Raw genomic sequence first — 20703 nt, forward strand, 5'->3', positions numbered from 1 at the left:
AGCTACAAGTGAGGAAAATGCTGCTTGTTTTCGTGTGCTACCTGAAGCACAACAGCCCATTACACAAAATCAGCAGCAAAGCTCCCCCCACTTTTGCAAAAAAATCCCCCAAAACTTATGTAACTCCGCAAGTAATCTTCACTAATCTTGAGCGAGGCATTTAAATCCGGGGAATAAGCCTATTCTTCTCGCCTTCCCCCCAGCCTATCTGTGCAGTGAGAAGGGAAACAAACAGAAGCAAAGTTCACAGCCTTGTGAATATTCCTTGCGACGAGAGCAAAGTGGCAACCTGTCCCAAGTCTGCTCCGAAGTAAACCCTCCTGCCCTGCCATTTCCCATGCACAGCAACCGAGGACCTTAAGAGAAAAGCTGCTTTTGGACTGATTATCACTTGCTCTTAGCTGAAGCATGGAAATCTCTACTCTCGCAACGTACCATTGCCTTGCTTTTGTCTGGTATTTTTTCGTCGCCTATTCGATCACGCATGTAAGAACAGAAGAGCGGCCATCTGAAGTGTTCCTTTACGGTGGGCAGTGGAAATATTTGACAGTCCTCAATCTGGTAAGCAAATCGTGTTGTACAGTGATACCAATATGTCTATTTGTTTGTCTGCCATCTGTGCCTCAAGACATATGCAGCTGGTATATTTGCTGCTGTTAAACTGCTTCCTTTAACGGTTTATGCCCCAAAGGGAACTAAGTAGGGATCCATGCTTGTGCTGTGAAATGCATTCTCAGGTTTTATGCAGAAAGAATATTGGCTGGCAAGCTGCTTGACTTTCAGAAAGTACTCTGAAGCTAGCTGCCTCTTTGTAAGAGACAAGCTATTACGGAGGAGAGGGACAGAAATGTAGAGGAGGGACAGAAATGTAGGGTATGTCCAGCCAGGACATGTGCAAGTTTGGTGTATGTTATCTAACCCCTGATTCAAGACACAGTATAATTCTGCTTGGAGTTTGGCTTCAGTTTTACGATAGCCTTTTATGTCTTGTAAATTACAGAAAAGGTAAAATAAAGCATAGCATGGTGCTAATTTCACCATTCAGAGTACAAGCTTAGAAAATCAGTCAAGGGCATGAGGGGAAGAAATTCCAGCCTGCGGAGAGAGATACTTGTGATAATATTATGTGTGTTTTAACAGTGCTATCAACTGCTTGCTGCATTTCCTAAAAATACGCAGAAAAACATAGACCGTAATGTGTTCTGTTTCTCCTAATATGCTAACTTTTCACAAGACAGATAGAAAACAAAATGAAAGCAAATTCAATACCCTTGGGGAGAAGGCTTGTTCACAGTCCAAGTGGTTCATCAGTGACTTGTGGCAGTGGTGGCAGTGGGGTGGAAAGACTGGGCATGTGGAGAGGGTTCCTACAAGGGACATACTTCTGGGACACTTGCTGATCTGAAGGATGACCACAGGGACCTCTGTAGTCTTCTGTCCATTCTGTGTGACCATCAGAGTTAAACAGCAGTGGGAGGTCTGGCCCAGGCTATGTTTATGTCTACTTTTACTCTTCAGGAGACACCCTGCGGTGGAGCTCAGCTGAAGTCTAAGGGCTCCCCATCTCCAACTGGGGCCTTTGGAGACACCTGGGGGGTTGGGAAATTTGGGTCTGTTCCAACCTGAACCATTCTGTGATTTTGTGAAATATTTGCAGCCAAGAGGCGGTGAATGGCACGTGAGGTGGCTACAACAACCTTGGCTTCAGGGAGCCACAGCGCCCTTCTCAGTGGCCAAGCCATTGTGGAAGGAGGAGAGCACATATATCGCTGCAGTCAGGATGGTGTATGCTATGTCATTTTCGTATCAGTAGACCTCGGCTTTTTGTGACGTTTTTAAAAATTATTTTTCCTGAAATGCCAACAATCAAATGGTCAGGGTTCAACAACCTTAAGGACATTTAGTTTGTCCTGCTGAGACATGTCAGTAGACTAAACCACCACCAGTCATGTCCCAGACAAGCTGCTCCCTGTGTGCCCAGCTCCTCTCCTTTGGGTTTTGGGTAAAGCTGGACCCATTAAAGCACCAACCATACCCTTAGGCAAAAAAGCATCTCCATCCTCTGGCACCATTAGAATGAGATCTATCACCCAGTATATGACACAGCTGCAAATCATGAGATCAAGAGGAGAAAGCAGGTAACCCATCTCCCAGTATTCTGGGATGCAGAAATACTCATTGAAATGATCATCCAGCTTCAAAGAATTTCCTTCATCTATCTGAAGGAAAAACATACGTGTTTATACTTCTGATGCCTTCCCTGTCCTGTGGCAACAAGTGCCACCACTCGAGTGTGCCTTGTGTGAAGGAGCAGTTCATTTTGTTGGTGTAAACCTGCTTCCTGACAACTGAATTGGATGCCCCTTTACTTTTCTGTTGTAATTTAATCATCCATCCCTGTACACTTTCTTTTTGCCACTCACTAGAGACTGCTACCCGGTTTTCCCTTTGGTGATGCTTTTCTGTGAGCTGGAAGTCCGAGCCTTTTTCATTTCTCTTCACAAAGGGCTGCTTCTTTCATTAAAACATCCTTGTCGCCCTTTGCAGTAGTTTTTCTAGTTTCAGGAAGGGGTAAGTAGGGCAGGCTGCAGTGGTCGAGCTATGAGCTCAGCATGGGTTTATACAGCGGCCTAAAGGTGTTTCCTTCTCTGTTGTTTATTTCTCAACAATTCTTAACTCTCTATTTGTCTTTTTGATTACTGGTGAGCAAGAAGCCGGCAATTTGAGAGAGCAATCCACAGCGAGTCCAACATCTCTTTCCTGGATAGTGATAGTTAATTTAGAACTCATTGTTGAAAAATATATAATTGAAGTTGCTTTTTTCTAAAATGCATTGCATTGCATTTACCAACACTGATTTTTGCCTGCTATTTGATCTTGAATGCATTCAGTATCCTGAGATTCTTTGGCAATTTTGCAGTCAGGCTTTGTTTTGACAGAAAAAGAGGGGGAAAAAAAAAAAAAAAAGATTTACAAAGCTTTACCACCTCAGTGTTCACTCTCTTCCCCAGCTCATTTACGAATCTGCTGAACAGCTCAGGTCTCATTAAATCTCTGTGAGTGAGAGCCCTTGCTCCACTTCTCCAGTCCTCTGTCTCCTATCTTTTAACCACTTATTGATTTGATCCTGACACTAAAACAGAGCTGTCAACCAACAGGGAGATGGTTTGGGCTGAAGATGCTGCCTTTCACACAGAAAACGTGGCAATGGGGCAGGGTGTGCAAAATGACTCCTTTGTGGCCAGTAGTCCTTATTCTGCAGAAATGTGGGGCTTTTTCAAGAAAGGGTTGCCAGAGAGTGAAAGGGGCCCTGGGGGAGAAATTCCCTCATCCCCCATTCTCCTGTTGATCTGGACAGCGTTTGAAGGTGTCTCTGAGTGCCAAAAGTTTCCTGAGCCGCTGTATATGGAAGGAAGAGGGTGAGAAGACAAGATGGTCCAAGAGGCCATGGAGCTCCCTGTGGGGGTCCACAGGACCTGGGAGAGTTGTCCCATGGTTTGGTAAACCCACTCCATGTTGCTGTTGAGGGACATCAAGGAACAAGAGGTGGCTGTCAACCACAGACGCCCATCAGGTACACACCCGATGCTTTACATTTCTGTGCTTTTGGAAATAGTGCCGGGAAACACCTTGGGATGCCGGGAGGTATGGTCCCGGGGAAGAACAGCAGGGAAAACCTTCCTGCTGGGCTGCACTGGTTCAGTGGAGCCATCGCGCCAGGGAGGGCTGGGATGTGCCTTGGAGGCTTCCCCAGAGCCAGGCAGGCAGGGCGCCTGTCCAGCTCTTCTGCCTATCTCCTGCCAGGCTGCGATTGCCTGACTTCTGACACCGGCTGGCCAAATCACTTGGAAATTTTCTACACCCATCCACCCCCCACACACTCCCCCGATTCCTCTCAGCTCTTTGGAATTGCATTTAAAAATTTCCTTCTGTGGAAAGCTGCTGTGGCTGTCTCACTCTGATTTGAAATGGAAATACTGGGAAATGTGACATTTTCCGGGGATGGAAATGCAGCCTGACTCCTCGTTCTGCTGGAGGGATGCTGGAGAATTTCTTCTAGATATGACCCTCTTTTAGCACCTCATTCAATTCCTCACAGTCATGCAGTTCTCCCAAGAGAGCTACAGCTCTGACGTTGCTTCAGATTCATTTATCTACTTAATGATCATAGCAATCAAGATTCAGAAAGGAAATATTTTTGTAAGGGAAAAAAAAAAAAAGATAAGTGGGGTTTGTATCAAAGGAGTTCATTGACCGATTATTGAACAAGCAGAAATTAAAAATAAAAACGGTTTTGTATTCATTTGTCTGTGACACAAACCAGTACAAGCTGAATCATTCTTTGCCTGAAATATCCGAGCTCATAAAAAACTGCTCAGTGCTGTAAATCTATTAGTAAATCATTGCATAAAGAGCACACTGCACCTTTAAAAACTATTAATTGCATTCCTGACCCATTTCATTCCTTACGCTTTTGTCTCTCATAATTGAAATACTTTTCAATTCTCCTGAAAGCTGGGGTTTTTTTTATTTATTTCAAAATAGACTCAGTATTTAGTATACATATTTTCCAGGTTGCTATCATGTGAATGGATGTGTGTCTACACTAAATGTTGACTGTTATGTCTAATAGCCTACTCGGAATATTGCATTTATCTCCCCTTAAGGGCAGAGCTTGGAGCCTGATTTATTTGTAATAGTTGGAGATTTCAATATACACATATGGCTAGATCTTATACGCGAAAGTAAATCATGTCGGGTTAGTTAAACAGAAACAGCCCTTTGATCACTGGAGTAGATAAAAATTAAGGTTTGTCTTTGTCATTATGACTCTCAGTTTGGAAAATCGATCTGGCCAAATTAAGCATTTCTACAGCACCTAGCGCCATGGAGCTCTGCGGGGTCTAGAGAGGAAAGCAGCATCCCTCCAACAGGGATAATCATCTCCATATTCTCCTCTTTGGGTTAATCATTAGCTTTCTGAATGCTTCCAGTCTTCCGCCTGTTCATGTGGGAATACTGTAGGAGATCCTCTTTATTTACAGCCAGCAGATTTATACACCATGAGTGGCTGCAATGGATTTGTGAGTGCCAGCACTGCTGTTTGGGAAATTCACAGGACATCTGGAATAATTTGTTGTTTTCATGTCGGCTTATTTATTTATTTTTAATGTCAACATTTTCCCATTAGTGAAGGGCTGTGAGATTTGGAAGCAGCTTTCTTACAGGAATAAGCCTGGAAGAGCACAGGTTCGGAGCTGTGACTGGAGTCTACCAGCAGTGCACCCTGCCAGACTGAGCATTACTGGGGATGGTTCCAGCTAGGTCCAGTTTTCTGGCTTGAAAATTACCTGTATATTCTTTCATTGCTCCTGAAAATACAGGATGATCACAAACTGCCCGAAACCCCTTTGAACCCACACCAGGGGACAAGGGTAGAGCTATGAGCAGCGCAAAACCAAGCTCCTGAGATGGAATTCAAACTCCTTCAGGAGTTGTTCTTCTCCATGTTCAGCCAGAGAAATGGGTCAGGTTACACATTCAGATAAGCATTTTCCATATGGAAGATAACATTGTCCTCCCCTGTGTATGACAGAATACCAGACTGGGAATGTGGCTGTTTTGGGACTGTTTCTTTTCAGAAATGTTTGTTTTAGTTAATTTTGAAAGGGGGAGGGGGGTGGGGAGAAGAAGCCTATCCCTGTCCCATGATTAATGTAAGGCTGACCATGAACAAGATAATAATAGCCCCATCCTCTGGGAACCAGGCCTCTCCCTAATTGCTTTATTGGCAATTAGTCACCATGTGTCACCAGACTGTCACCACCATCATGTTAATTTTTCATGCTTTTTTACAGAAAGTTACTGCTGACTCTACAGGGTGTAACAAGAGCTTCTGTTTATTACCCAGCTTTTCTTAGCTCCTTGAGGACTTGGTTTTGGTGTCCTGGCAAGGCCAGGGACTGGGACAGATGTTTTGGTTGAACACGTGCTTGGGTCTGAGTGTGCTGCGCCCCAGTATGGACTTTTTTGAACTAGACCCACCCCTGACTTGGAGGGCAGAATCCCTGCAGACTGAGATTGTGCTTGCAGTTACAGGGGCTAATTGTGATAATGGGGGGGGGGGGGAGAAAAACCACATTTAAAAGAGCTGGTTTGAGTGCCTCAGAATTGAGCAAAACCGTATGTGGGTACTGATGAAGCTGTTTGGTTTTTTTTATGTAAAAATGTGGCTCTTCACCCTGTGCTTTAGAGAGGAAACGGGGCTTTGCAGCTGAATGGTCTGGTGCAGGACCTCTGATACCTTGCCCTAGGCGACCCTGGGACCTGCAAACTTGCAAACTAAAGCTTGCAGAAACCCTTGTTTGAAGATGGGCACGGTGAAATCGTAGTCCCCTCCTTCCCTCAGGTATTTCAATAATAGAGGAATTTCTGATGAAAAAGCATTGCACTAATTCTGTCCCCTCCCAAGCACCACCCTTCTCAGCTCCTTCAGACACTGGTGAAGTAATCAGCCACAGCTTCAGACACTTCACTCTAAATAAATATCTGATTCAGAGTAAGATCATGGCAAAAGAGATCTCACCCTGAAAGCTGTAAAACGGCCTCTTTCCATTTCAGCATTGCTAGCGTGTCCAGCGTTCGCAGCAGGCTGTATTTCCCATATTGCATCGCTCTGGGACAACCTCAAAAAGAAGAGGCTACCCCATGAGTTAACACAGCTTGAACTAGACTCAGTGCTGAACACAAAGTAGCGGCAGAACTATTTTTCTGCTAGGTTTTGCCTTTGTGCATCTGACAAATCTGGTTCAGCGTGATCTGCCGTGTAGCATTAGGAGAGAAAATGGAGTAACCAGAAGAGCAATATTGGTTTAAACCACAATATTCTCACAATTTCATACGCCATTTGTGGAATTCTGTTTTGTCACTGTGCATTTATCTAACTCTTCTCCAAATCCTCCTAGCACCCTTCCCAAACAACCCCACCCTCATTACTAGTAAATGATTTAAAGAAAGAAAAAACCCACCAAAACAAAACACAATACCCCCCTCCCCCCTAACTCCAAAATTCATTAGTTATAAAGCGTTTAACTTACTCAGTTTTAGTTAGTGAAGTCTGGATCTCTGCTTCTAAGCACTTGAAATCCTTTCCTGAATCCCTCTGAGTTCAGCAAAAGAGGTTCGAGGTTCTGGTTTTGGTAACTGCTGTAACCAATTCTCATGTTAGAGCATTTTGAGGTACTTGACACTGAGATCAACTGCACCATGAGGCCCCCAAAAGCAGGCCCTGCATTGGCTAAATGGTGGGAGAAGCTATCTAGCAATTGCTTTATGGGAAACATTTCTTGGCATATTTTGTTCTCTCCTGCTCCTGCTCGGATCCATTGAACGCGACAATTAACACGTGAAGTGTGAAGGAGCTGGCTTTCAACATGGCCTTCCACCCCTCCTGTCTGAACCACATCACACATCTCTGTTTAGTCTATTAAACAAGATACTGTTAAACTTATCTCCCCAACAACTTTATTTAATCAGTTTCAGTTAGTAAAAAAGATTTAGCCAAGAGCTATTTCCCTCACGCGGGCTTGCAGCTCACGAGCAAAACAGCTCCCTGAAGAGCAGGAACAGAGTTCATTGAGGAACGTGCTAATTAAAGCTGGATGAGTTTCCCTCATTAGGTGTAATTACTTTAGGTTTTGCAGGCTGTCTTCTATGGGGTGTCCTTCCTGGCTGATGTGTTGAGACTAATTAAGAAACTGCGATGTGCTAAGTGCATAATTTCCAGCAGAGACCTTCTTTTCAGTGTCCTGGCTTTCCCAGTGTCCACAGTAAGTAACGTCTATATGTAAAAAATAATGTTTTCATAAATGATTAGGGGTGTATAGCATAACATGCACATGTATAAAATGGATAAGAGCTGCAGGCTTTCTTTTACCATTTGCAAATGAATTCGGACCATTTAGAAGAATAAACAGTGCTGAGCCTGTTATGGTTGAAAGCAAAACCTCTTGCACAAACTTTAGGGTTGCTGTCCCCGAGCGAACACAGATTGACCCCCATAGGGTGAATGAGGTGTAACCTCTCCGTTAATCTCACGGTCCAAATAGCTGTGGAATTATCGACTTAGAGCATTTCTCTAAAGGGCAGCACGGGCCAGGAGGACATGAGAGGGTACCTAAGAGGCAGCAAAATCTCACTTCTCCTTCTCTGACTCCAGCACGGCTTTAAATAATCGCTGGAGTGAAACAGATTCGCAGGACAATAATTATAGTCATAGCCAACATCAGATTCACCACGGATCACCTACTCCCTCACAGACAATGCTGTTTATCTCGTGCTGTGGGTTGGACGGGAACGGATGGGTTACTTATACATATAGGTACCACTCTGTGTGAACGAAGCCTCAGCCATCTCTGAATCTCAAAGGGCTCAGAAGTGCTGCTTAAATCTGGTCCACAAGCAGCTCAGCCAGCTGGCTCACTAAAAAAGTCCTGCCAGTGATGGAGACAGAGATTGGCTAATTTACCTTCCCCGCACAGCAGTATTCATGATGCTGCTGTCATATCCCCCCAGGCATCCTCGCTGTGCCCGCAGGACAGAGGTGCAGGTTAGCCTCATTCTTCCAGCATCTCACACCACAGGTACAAAGTGTGCTCAAATACAAAGCCAGGCCAAAAAAGTGCAAATCAGCGTCCAGATATCAGTAACCAATAGTAGGGTACATTTTTTATAGCTAAGTTCTCTCACCGTAAATCCACCTCTGTTGGGGAAAAAGCGGGTGCCCACAGTGCAGCTTGCACCTGCAGTTTATGGACTAGGCTTAGGGATTGTGAAGATAAGGGTAAATTTTAGGTGAACTGTCTTACCAAGATCTGTTTTTACTTTGTTACTGAATAGAACAAATGCTGTGGCTTGACAGTCAATCCCTCAAGAAGAACTTCTGGACCATCAAAAGATCCCATCTGCAAAGGGGGAAAAAAAAAAAAAGGAAGTTAAAAGCTAATCTAGTATTTCACAGAAAATGTCAGTGTTGGCAGTTTATAAAGAGGTTTTTCTTGCAGTATCAACACAGAACGCTGCACTTCAGAGTAAATTCCTTTCTTTATGCTGTAACATGCGAGATACATGAGTTTATCTGGCAATACCACCATTCTTCATGTAGGAGAAATTTTGCCTTCTCAGAAAGGAAAGCACTAGCCAAATCCTATCAATGATGCTTGTCTTTCATTTTGAAATTTCTTTCATTTTATATTTTGGTTCCAGTTTGTGTCTATATCCTTTTGGACACTGTATACCTACAATCGAGAGCTGGTTTACCCCAAAAGCCTTGATGGAGTCATCCCGCTCTGGTTAAATCACGCTATGGTGAGTAAGAAACACCCCTGCCCCTCGCAGAGGCAATGAGTGTCCCACCGTCGCATTGTGTCTCTTTCCACAAGAGTTTCACGGTTGCTTCTTTCTCAACCTCCTCCTTCCTCCTTAGCTGAATCTGATGTTGAGCTGTACACAGCAAACAGATGCGTGTGCTTGAAGTCGCCTCGAGAAGCCTTTTAGAGCACAAGGAATGTCAGCGAATCGGTGCTTGTCAAACCTCTGAAGTCAACGCAATGATGTGTAGTCATAGGGAAAAAAAACAATCTCTTCTCGGTTATTGTAGCTCAAAAAAGAAATTGTCTATGGAATACAAAATGGCTGGGAGTATAACAAAGCAGTTCTTAATTTTTTAAAAAGGTGAAAGAACCAAAGAACATCTGACAGCTCAACAGCTAATAAGCTAATGTGTGCACAGCTTTGAATAGCTGAATTGCAATGATTGTTTACAGATTTTCTATAAATACTTTCCAGATTTCTCCTTCATTTGCTCTGGCTGTTTTTATGATGTGTTGAATAATCACATATTTCTCATCAGTCAAGTGTAAGGAGGCTGACAGTAACATGGAAACCGTGGGTGGATTGTAAGGTCAGGGAGGCCTCGTGGGGCTAACGGGAAGGGGGAGAGAAGGGAGAGGTTCAGCACTAGACTGAATCAGAGAAGCCAGAAAGTATGAAATAATCACACAGAAGACTCATTTCTCTCCAGACTTCATTTCTTAAGTACAACCCTTTGCAACCCACTGCAGCAGTTCCCGGTGCGCGTTGCAGGTAAATGCAGGAGGCTTTGGGGTTTCTGGCTGAGGATGCTTGCTAAAGGTTTTGAGCAGCCACTTGATTTAGACAGGCGTCTTCAGATGCGTGTGCCTGGAATCCAAACACACATAGGCATGTCTGCATTACTGATACCCGAGTGAGAAACTGCAGCCATCCTGCACTTTTAACCTTATCACCTGCTCTCTGCCCACCAATCCAATTCCCAGGGGCCCTTACACGGCTGTCCAAATCTCTGCACAGATGCAAACGGGCACCACTCTTTCTCAAAGCCATCGCCCACTGAAAAGAGAGATTCCTTGGGTCCTCAGCATCATGCTGGTTTCAGGTCCGGGATTTGGTACGGGTGACCGGTTGAAGTTTAAAGTCTTGGTGGTAGTGGAGGTGCTGGGGAAGGGGAGGGCGCAGGGTGAAGCCGAGACGAGATGGGCTTTGCTGCTGGTTTTAATCCCAGTGCACAGCTGAGAATTTGCCCTTTCCATTTCCACATTTGTTTATGACGTGGGAAGGTTAAGAGGTACTAGAATGTACATTTTTATTTCATGTGCAAAAAATCTTTGCAGGAATCCCTCAGACGTATTCGTTATAACTTCTTTCTTACCCTACCTACATCTACATTTCATAACAGAGTCATTCTGACAACAACAAAAAGCTTTTCTACTTCAGAAATGTCAAAAACAGGTGTTAAAAAAGGAAAACAATTCTTCCTCAAAATTATTTTGACGAGAGAGAAACTTCGCATAAAGCAAACCGCTATCACAACCTAGTATTTTATTTCTAAAGCTCTTAATACACTGCAGACATCTTGTGTTTGACAGTTCCTGGGTGGGAAATTTTCCTTCCAGTCACTATCGCGTGTAAAACATCTGCCACCGCAGTAGACTGATCCCCGCTATTGACAAGCCCCACATTTTGGGACACCTTCCAACAGGTGCCTTCAGGCTTAGCTGAGGCATTTCTTTCTTCCAACCCAAAATATCCACTGGGAACACTGGGAAGATCCAGGGAGCTACCAACGCTTTAAGGGACAATCTCCAAGTTCTGATTGCCAAGCAGGCGCTCTTTCTTTGGGTTTGTTTCCTTGCACATTGCTATACTTTATGGCTCTGAGATTACAGCCATTTCACGGCAGATTGAGGCAGCATCTAGCTGGCTTTGGTGAAAAAAAGACATCGGTGTATCAGTAGTAGACGTCAGTGCCATATCATTTGCAGTGGGAGTATTTTTTTTTTTTTTTATCTCAGTCTATTTTAAAGTTGTAAATAGGGAAAGCATATGTTGTTATGTAACTGAAGAGTGAACCTAAAAAATAATCATGTGAAAGCACTTAAGGAATACCAAGCTCCTTGAGTTTGCAGTGATGCTGCAGCACTTCCCTTGCAAAAGTGAACTAGCCTTTTATTTTTCTCACATTTACTGCTCTTGCAGTGGGAGAGTGGTGCCCACCTGGTAGCCCAGAGTCGTACAGAGAGCATTACATTTTAGGCATGTTTTTGCACTCTGAGCCAAAACATTTTTTTGGTTTACAGAAAGGATGGCTAATGCAGAAAGGAATCCTGTTAATATTTGAAGGAGGCCAAATACTCGAGAATACCTGGGTTTCTCTCTTTGCCTTTCTACTGAATTTAACCCAAGGGCTGCTCCTCAGTTTCCACTTTTGTTTGTCTGGGATAATTGTGTTTTACCATCTTTATACAAAGCTTTGAGCTTCATGGATGAACAAACCCCACCCTACTTATGTCTTAAGCACAATTATTTTATTTGAACAAGATTTTCGAAGGAGAAGGTGGCTGAGACAAAAGATATGCTGGCCAATTCGTCAAGTGAAATTGTTTATTTCTTTCCCAGTCATCTCTTTTCAAGCAACATCTGGATACTCTCCAGAAGGCGACTAACTGCTGGAGACAGCTTGGATTAAATCATGTGCACGTATTATTCAACTTAATGGCAGTACAGGAGAACACTACATTTTGAAGGGTCTGACAGAATTGAATGCTAAACAAAGAGGGGCAATGGTGGGTCAGAAGAGATCACTCAAAAACATTTTAATCTATAACAAAAGAAAAGATACATATCAGCATTGACCAGATATGTTCAGAAAAATGGTAATGGTACAGTTGCCTTTTTGCAAAAGAGGTTTATATTTTCAGTCTGTAAGGCACAGTTCTTGTAAAACACAATTTTTCTTGCAAACAGCACAGTTTTCTTTATTTTCAGGCTGCAGCTCGGTTTAGTTTAGCTATCTCTTTTCCCAATTTATTCTGTAGCAACGCTACCCTCTCACTTTGACAAAAATCAGCATTTCAGTGTCCTCGGCACTTTATTGACGCATAGTTATGAACCATGCATGTTCTGGAGACCTTACAAGCTAAATAACTAAGAATAAAAAAGGAGGGATGGTAAATGGAGGCACAAAAGAAAAATTGCTTACCTCGCAGACTTTCAGCAAAAAATGACAACAGACCCCACATGGCCTGAGCCTCTCAAGCTCTTTTGCACTTTCTCCCAATGAAGAGTAGCTAAGGAGTATCTGAATGCAAAAGGAAAATACAGGGGACTGAAAGAACAGCCTGGGTGCATACGAGTCATTTTCCTCCACTGAAGCAACCCACCGTACCCTTAAGAATACCAGCAAGACTTGCCACGTCCCATCTCATCTTGGTGCTTCTTGGTATCTCCAAGCTGTTTGTGTTCTGCCTTCCTAGCTAAAGCGTTACCTTCCCTAGCGTGGACCAAACTACATCAGCAGAAATGTTATTTTGGATCAGTATGATTTGCTTTCACCTGGAAAAGAAAATAAGTTGTATGAATACAAATTACTCTTACTCCCATATGAGGGCATCTATGTGCAGGATTATATCTTCCTACAGCTATTTTAGGAAGCTGCTGCAATGCTAACCAAGCAAGGGGGTGCAAAATCAGAGTGTGGAGCAGAACCTGCTTGTCCAGGCCACTCTAACTGGGCTCCTGCTCCAGGTGTGTACACAAGAACCACCTCAAGTTCTTCTTTGACCATCTTAAACGATCCTCCTTGCAATTGGTATTTAATGCTTAATAATTTTTGCATATTTACACAAGAGAGAAACATTTCCATGTGTTTGCATTTCACAGTATCTCAATTTTAAGCTGTCTGGCAACTGTGGACATTCATAGTCTTCCAATTACATTCGGCTTTTGGCAAAGAAGAAGAATGTGTGTGTGAGGGATATGGCACATGAAATTAATCACCCCACACATTTAAGAGCAAAGATGCTTGGCTTTTCCCAGCACTACATATATACGGTTTTGAAGTTTCCATTTATGTTGACATAAGCCCATTTCCTTAGGGAGAAAGTATGTGTTTCACAGACAAATGTTATGGCAGGGAATCCTCCCGGGCTGCTGCTACCCCGACGCACACAGGTGCAGCCTCCGTAACCCACCCCGTGAAGGAACAGCTGGAGACAAATATTCCGCAGCGAAGGATGTGTCACTTCAGTCTCATGTCAGCTTCCAGCTGCAGCGCAACATCAGCTTCTTAGGCGAGGTATCTAATGTCAGGGAGAAATGCAATTAAAATTCTGGCATTGACATGGAGACAAAACATTTGCTCGTAAGCAATAGGATATTCAGCCAGGGCCTTATTTCCAAAAATGCACACGCACACGCTGGGAATGTTATCTCTGGAGCTCTTTTACCTTTTATCATATGATTGGTCTGACGTTTCATCCATTTTCACAATAATGCTCCCAAACTACCTACATATCTCAGCAAAAGCAGGAAAAAAAAGCAGGAAAAAAAAAAAAAGTTGCTTTTCAGATGAGTATGAACATAGCTGGGAAGGGCAGAAACAGATAGGAGCTGACAGTTCAGAGAGGAGTGCTGCTGGACTTAAATTGAGGAATGGTTTCCTGCCTAATTTGTCACCATGCCTGCTCAGTACCAGGACTCCCTGAACCTCCCGCTCGATCCATAAAATAAACCTGTCGTTCCCTGAAAATGGACTGATGGCTGAGAATATAAAAGACAGGTAGTAACTCAGAGAGGATTATTTCTTTAATGAAGTATTTTAATCAAGGCAATGTAATAGTTAAGGAAATAAAACAAATGATGATGCTTAAGCCCCTCCCACCCTAAAAAATAAAAAGACATTAAGAGAGAAGGGAAAATGTATAAGGACAGATTACAGAAGAAAATTCTAAAGGAGGCATTTGAATTAAGGCAGCATCATAGCAAAATAAATCAAAAGAGGGAATTTGTTCCAAAAGGAAGCCAAGAAAGGAGACATCATACAGACAGACAGAAGATTATGAGGGGTATAAAACTAAATAGAGGTTATGGTGACAGGAAGCCATTTAATTTTATTACACACAGATAACACGGGCTGCAATTGTTTATAAAAACATCCAACCCAAGGAAATTTCCATAGATGAGAAGACGTTTCCCAACAAAGAGCTGAATAACTAAGTAAACATCTCAAGGGTCAACCAGCGCACACTGGCTTCAGGAGCCTCATAAGACAGCACCAAAGTGGGGTTTTACTTTTTCCTCGCAGTAACATACCGACAGAGAAGATACAAGCGTGAGTATCGGCCACCAGTGGTTGTCAGCACACCAAGCTCTGCAGGGAATTTGTCTGAAAGGAGAAACACGGGCAGTTTTTCAAAAGCGCTCGACAGTGTCCAACTGTACCCAGTGGAGTTTAGTTTGGCCAGTGGTAACTGTGAAAAATCCCCCGCTAAAGTCTCACATGTTAATGGAAAGCAGACACGGAGGGCGCGTAAATGCAGACGAATTAGAAACAAACAGCTAAGGTCAACCGAGGCATCGGTTCCGTCACTCTGGAGTCAAACCGGGTCAAAGCGAGTCAAACTGCGACGCACGCGTTAGGCGGACGAGTGATCTCAGCAGCTCTGGGGAGATTATTCATGGGCTTAAAACTCAGCCTAGGCTGGAGCCTCCAGCTGAGCACAAGCTCTACCCAACCCTGCCTCCTCAGCCCCAGGAAACCTGCTTCTACTTACGTTCTCAACAGCAAAATGAGCCTATAACATTGAATAAATACACAAATTACTCAACATATACGGGAAATGAAAATTCCATGCGGTCTTACCAAACAGTGGAAATAATATCCAGAGAGGACTATTTATCTCACTTTAAACTCATGAACCTGAAATGTATCCTGGGAAACATACAACATAGGGTAGGAAACAAAAAATAAACACAAGAATGTTGTAATTTCATTCTTCTCCACAGGAGATGAGTTATCATGCCACTATTTCAGATAAAGTTCAGCATATGCTTAAGAAACTTTCCCTCCCCTGTATTCGGATGACAGATTTTATGAGCAACAAAAAGAATTTTGCAATTTTACAACTAGTTCAGATTCACCTGAGTTTGTCAGGAAAAAAAGCAAAGAAATCAAACCCAAGTTAAAAATCGTAATAACTGCCAAAAAGAGCCGCAGAGGATTTTCAAATCAAATGTTTGGAATTAGAATTCAGATTATAAGTGCAATTACTTAACAAAATGCCTCTGATAATTTTGAAAGTCCCATAACTTTTATCTTTCTGCTGTACGAATAAATTTAAAAGAAAAAGGCATTTAAAATACTTCTGTCCTTACAAAATTTGTAAGCTGAAAGCTTTCTTCAATAAGCAGAGGTTATTAAACAAGTAAATATATTAATATTTCAAAGAACATCAAAATAAGTACTAACAGGATTGCTGCCAAGAGAAGAAAATAGCTCTCTGATTCAGTTCGTGTCATTGATAGCCTGATCAGAACATGCAGCTATTGTTTCAGCCTGTTTTCCTTACCTTGGAGCGAAACAGGGGTTTTCTCCCTCTGCGATAATGATTTTTGACAGTTTCACTGTTTATATGTGAAACTGAGAAACTGTTAATTGAAATAAAAAATGAGTCACTGTTTCCAGCAATTTTTGCCAATGTTTTGATCTGTGTCAATCTGAGCTTAATTATTAAGTTTTCTTTAAAGCAAGAGGCAAAATTGTATATTTGAACTTGGCCCCATACAAATACTGCACTCTTCAGACGTATGTCAGTTTAAGGATATAAAGTGCAGCTAAATAGGGTTGAAAGTATATTTAATGACCATGCACAAGAGACCTATGGTAAAAATAACTCAAATGAGAAAATACATCGGGGTTTTTTTGAGAAGGATATGAGAAGTCTTTAAAGCCTTTCAGCAGATGTGATTAACCATGATATATGGTCTGTCGCTAATGATGCTGCCAAAGTCAACGTCTATTGGCTGTGAGACGGAAATCATTTGGAAAGCCAACTGCGTGTCATAGGCAAAGGGCAGGTTTTGCACCCCATAGCCAACCACGCATTCCTCTGGTGTCTCCTGTGTAAATAATGCATCTGCTCTCATAAACATGCTCAGTTATTGAGTGGAAATTCCACTGTGATTTTAACATAAATGGACAAACTGGACTCAGCAGAAATACATGAAGTCACCAATAGGCTCTGAGATAGCAGAAGTGCAAGGGAAGACTTTCCCACCCATTTGTTGGGACTGGGGTGTATATGTACATGAGAAGGAAGCGGGGCAGGGTGAAAAGAAGCTTTATATCCACAAAGGAAAAATGCTAAACCAAAAAATTTTCCTCCTGGGGTGCATGAAGTAGCTGAGAACTGTTGTAGAAACCTGTCTCAAGAAGGCATTTGCATGGCAACTTTAAATGGCTCTACAAAAAGCATATCTAGCTTATATAGCGATTCTCTCTATGTAGGAATAAGCTAAAAATCCATTAATAAACAAAATTGGATTAATATATGGCAAAATATTTTTTTAAAGATACAATTATTTGTACAGAAGACACAGCACAAACTTTAGTAAGTTGTGTGCCAGTGTCATCATTGGACTTGGGAGGAAAGCAGCTTTCCTATGTCATAATTATTTTTTTTTTTAATTTTTCCAAATCAGGATAGATCCGAAACCTTTAAGAAACTGTTCACAAAACAAGAGGCAGACAGCCCCACTCCTGAATGCTTTCGCGGCTCTTAGAGGTGGAAGCACTCTTCTAGGGAGTGGAAAGCTCGGCTTCAAGCCCCTGCAAATCAGACAGGGTGAGGTGCAAAGGTCTGCTTTTCCCTCCTCTTCCCTGTTTCCTTTCGGATTCATGTACCATAAGGCAGCGCAAAGACATATGAACTGAGAAAGAGAAGAAGTTGGCTAAGCGAGTGGAGATGGTGGTGGTCTTAGTCACAAGAGCTTGCTCCTGTCAGAAGAGGAGAGCCCCCATTTCTCCATGCTTTCATTCTCTGCTTCTGGACCACATGCACTTGTACTACCTCCAGAGTCTGCACGGCCCCTGGTGAGCTGGTCCAGAGGAAAACTGAGGCTGGGTCAGAGATGCCCAGAGGTTGCTTGGGAGAATCACACTCAACTTCTTGTCTAGCTTCTCCTGTAAAGGGTTTGCCCAGCTCCCCTAGGTGATTGTTTCCCTGCTTGACCTTGCTACATATTTTCCAGTATAAATCTACATCTCTCATGAGGAAAACTGAGCCCATCACTCTTGGTCCTACCCGCGATGGGCATGAAGAACTTCCCCATTGCAATCATCACCGTACCAACCTCTCAAGCCTTTTAAACCTCTCTCATTTTCCTTTTCTCTCCAGATGCAACAACACATTCAGTCCTGATTTCTATGTCTGTCTTTGGACTGCTTTCCTGTTCATACTTTCTTGCTGTTTGTGCTCTCCTTTTCTGGACATGGTCCAAATTATCTGCACCTGTCAAAATGAGGTGCCCTAAATCAGAGACAGAGGGCCAGCCAAAACCTCATCGATTCAAGTGGAGCAGCATAGTTACTTATCCCAGGTCTGTCTTACACACAATATTCCTGTTAATACTGTCCCAGAATGCCACAAGCTTTTTCTATTAAAGCATCATCATAGTGCTGACTTGTACTTATTTAACATCCACTCTGAGAACAAAATGCCCCAAACTAGGGAAATAAGTATATTAAATAACCCCCATCTAAAAACTGTTCACTTCAACAAAGCATCGTTTCACCAGGTCACTCATACTAAATCCCTCTTAGGACAGCAATAATACAGCTGGAACAACCAGCTTATAGTTGTTAAAAGTGTTTAAATTAATTAAAAGACCAGCAAGGATGTTTCATGTATCCCAAAGGAATTTTGTAGCCCACTGGCTGTCAAATGAAAATGAGGACTTATAACCACTTGCCATAATGGACAAATCCACTGTGAAAGCTAAAGCCTAAAAGTGAGGACAAAGTGTAAGTTTTCCATCAGTGCTGTCTTGCATGGGCATTTTGTGTTTTATTCAAAGACAAACTATTGACCAGCTATGGAAAATAAACTTTTTCTTTCATCATTCTAAAAGCAGCTTAACACATATATTTCTAACTAAGAGACAGTTACAGGGATTATATATGAAAACCGTGTGCACCAAAGACATTTTTCTAGCTAAATGAATCCAGGAATTGCTTGTACTGATACCCTGAGACCTCTTCCGTCAACCAAGCGGGTTATAGAGCTGAAGAATATCTTCATGAAAAACAGACCAGAGGACAATCTCGGTGCCAATGAGTAAGAGGAACTGGAACATCAAATAAATCTTTTCTCTCTCTTTTCTCTGAAAAATAACAACTGAGATGGAAGGGTTCTTTTGGTAGTAGGACAGCCAGGTACACATAGCAGCTCCTGGGGGTGTGCTGGGGGGCCTGAGGGAGGACATGTAGCTTCCAGTGAGCTGTCACGTGGCAGCGGCAGACAAGAAAGGGATGTCTGCCTCTTAAACAAATAGGTAAAGAATGTTTTCATGCATGCTGTACGTAGCTCAATGTGCATTTAAAGAATTTCATGTGTATTTGTGGCAACTTATACTATAAATATACAACAATAAAACTTTGACACCATACTACCATATCAGATACTCAGCACAGCTTCTGACAAATACGTACATTGAAGGCAGGTACTAGAACCACTTCCTTGGGACAAGAGGAACTTCTTACCATACGCCCAGCAGGTTGTGCTTTTAGGGAAAACCAAATATTCATTAGCCAGGTGTTTTTCTTCTGTTTAAAAGTCTATCTATCCTTCTCTGCTGCCCTCCCCCACCTCCTCCCCCATCTACCCATGAAACCGTTTCCTTAATTAATAGGAATTTAACCAACTAGTCAGCTACAGTTGATGCTATAGTTTTGTCCCGTTGTACCTCATTGGCTGCTTTTGCTGTGTTGTTCCCCAGCACTGTTTAGGCCTTCTCTCATAGGTATTGCAACTTAAAGCTATTGATTGCTTGCACAGGGAATATTACAAAACTTTTAGTGGGGAAATTTCACCCCCAAAAATTATTTTCTGAAGTTGCCACAAATCAGCCAACAACTTGAGGCATTAGCATCCCCAGAACCCCGCATTGTTTGTTTAACATCCGAGCCCAGAAGGGCTTCTGCTGTGCTCCCGACTTCCCTGCAGGCGCACAGTGCTGACCACCCCTCTTGGAGGCAGGTCCCCACCACTAAACAATCAGTGCCACCAAGCTGTCTGCCCTGTGCTGAAAATCCACCGTGCTCAGACAGTTATCATCATAAAAGTCCTTGCAATTGAAGCTGCTTAATACAATTCAAACTCCTTGACCAAAACAAGAGAGCAGGAAAAAAAAAAGCTTCTCCAGCAAGCTAACTCTTTACTAACTCTTGGTTAAGCTTGTTTGAAATTCCTTCATCATCTTGAGTCACAGCTAACTTAAGTTCTCTCTGCGTTTACCACCACATTTTTCACTTTACAAAGAGAAGCACAACACACTGCAATTGCAGTGGAGTAAACAATAAATGACAATATCTAAAATACAGTAATGAATTGAAGAGAACATGAAGGCAATTTAGCAATTGCTTAATGAGTTCAAGGAGGAGACTTTTGACATCCTCAAGCACACATAACAATAGACTTCAAGATCTTTTGTACTCTAATGGGAATTACCAAAAAATGTATTGCATTATAAAGCATAAAAGGATAGTTCACCTATTATAAAGTAATGCAGACCATGCTACAGGCAGACCTCATTACAGTACTTTTTACAGTATGCTAACAAGGAAATTTCCATGCTCGTTACTGCAGGGTTACATCTTCACTATCAAAAAATAAAGAAGTATGCAGATTTGTATACCACAACATTCAGTATTCTCAAATAATCCTCTGCCTACAGGCAGGCTCTTGAGCTTTGTGACAGCAATGACTGAAGGTGACACACTGTGACCAGTCACTGACGGACTTTCTTTTCTCCTCAGCACACAGCTGTATTACCATTTGCTGTCCTGGAAATCCTTGCCACACCGCATCGTTACCCAGCAAAGAAGAAGGGATTGATCCTTTTGGGATTTGTTTCTTTTCTGTATATCAGTTGGTAAGAATTATGTACTTTAAAACATTTTCTTCCAGTGATCTACTTTGTAAACCAAGGCCAAATGCTGTACTTAGATTTAAGTTCCCTCCCAGGCACACGGGAGACAGAAGTCTGTTCTGTGGAGAAGAAATTTAAACTTCAGCTGAGAAGCATGAAAACTATCTCCAAATGTAGGCA

General features: G+C 42.5%; 1 protein-coding gene across 1 annotated transcript in view; it reads left to right on the top strand.

The window, feature by feature from the left end:
• The first annotated feature begins 408 nt into the window (after positions 1 to 408).
• Positions 409 to 20703, top strand: part of ADTRP (androgen-dependent TFPI-regulating protein) — a 34031-nt gene continuing 13736 nt past the window's right edge. The window contains exons 1-4 of the mRNA XM_009884184.1: positions 409 to 561; positions 7695 to 7829; positions 9265 to 9366; positions 20411 to 20526. Coding sequence (XP_009882486.1) covers positions 409 to 561; positions 7695 to 7829; positions 9265 to 9366; positions 20411 to 20526 — 506 coding nt within the window. The remainder of the gene's footprint in view (positions 562 to 7694; positions 7830 to 9264; positions 9367 to 20410; positions 20527 to 20703) is intronic.

Source organism: Charadrius vociferus, unplaced genomic scaffold, assembly GCF_000708025.1.
Source record: "Charadrius vociferus isolate BGI_N301 unplaced genomic scaffold, ASM70802v2 scaffold444, whole genome shotgun sequence".
NCBI classification, from domain to species: Eukaryota; Metazoa; Chordata; class Aves; order Charadriiformes; family Charadriidae; genus Charadrius; species Charadrius vociferus.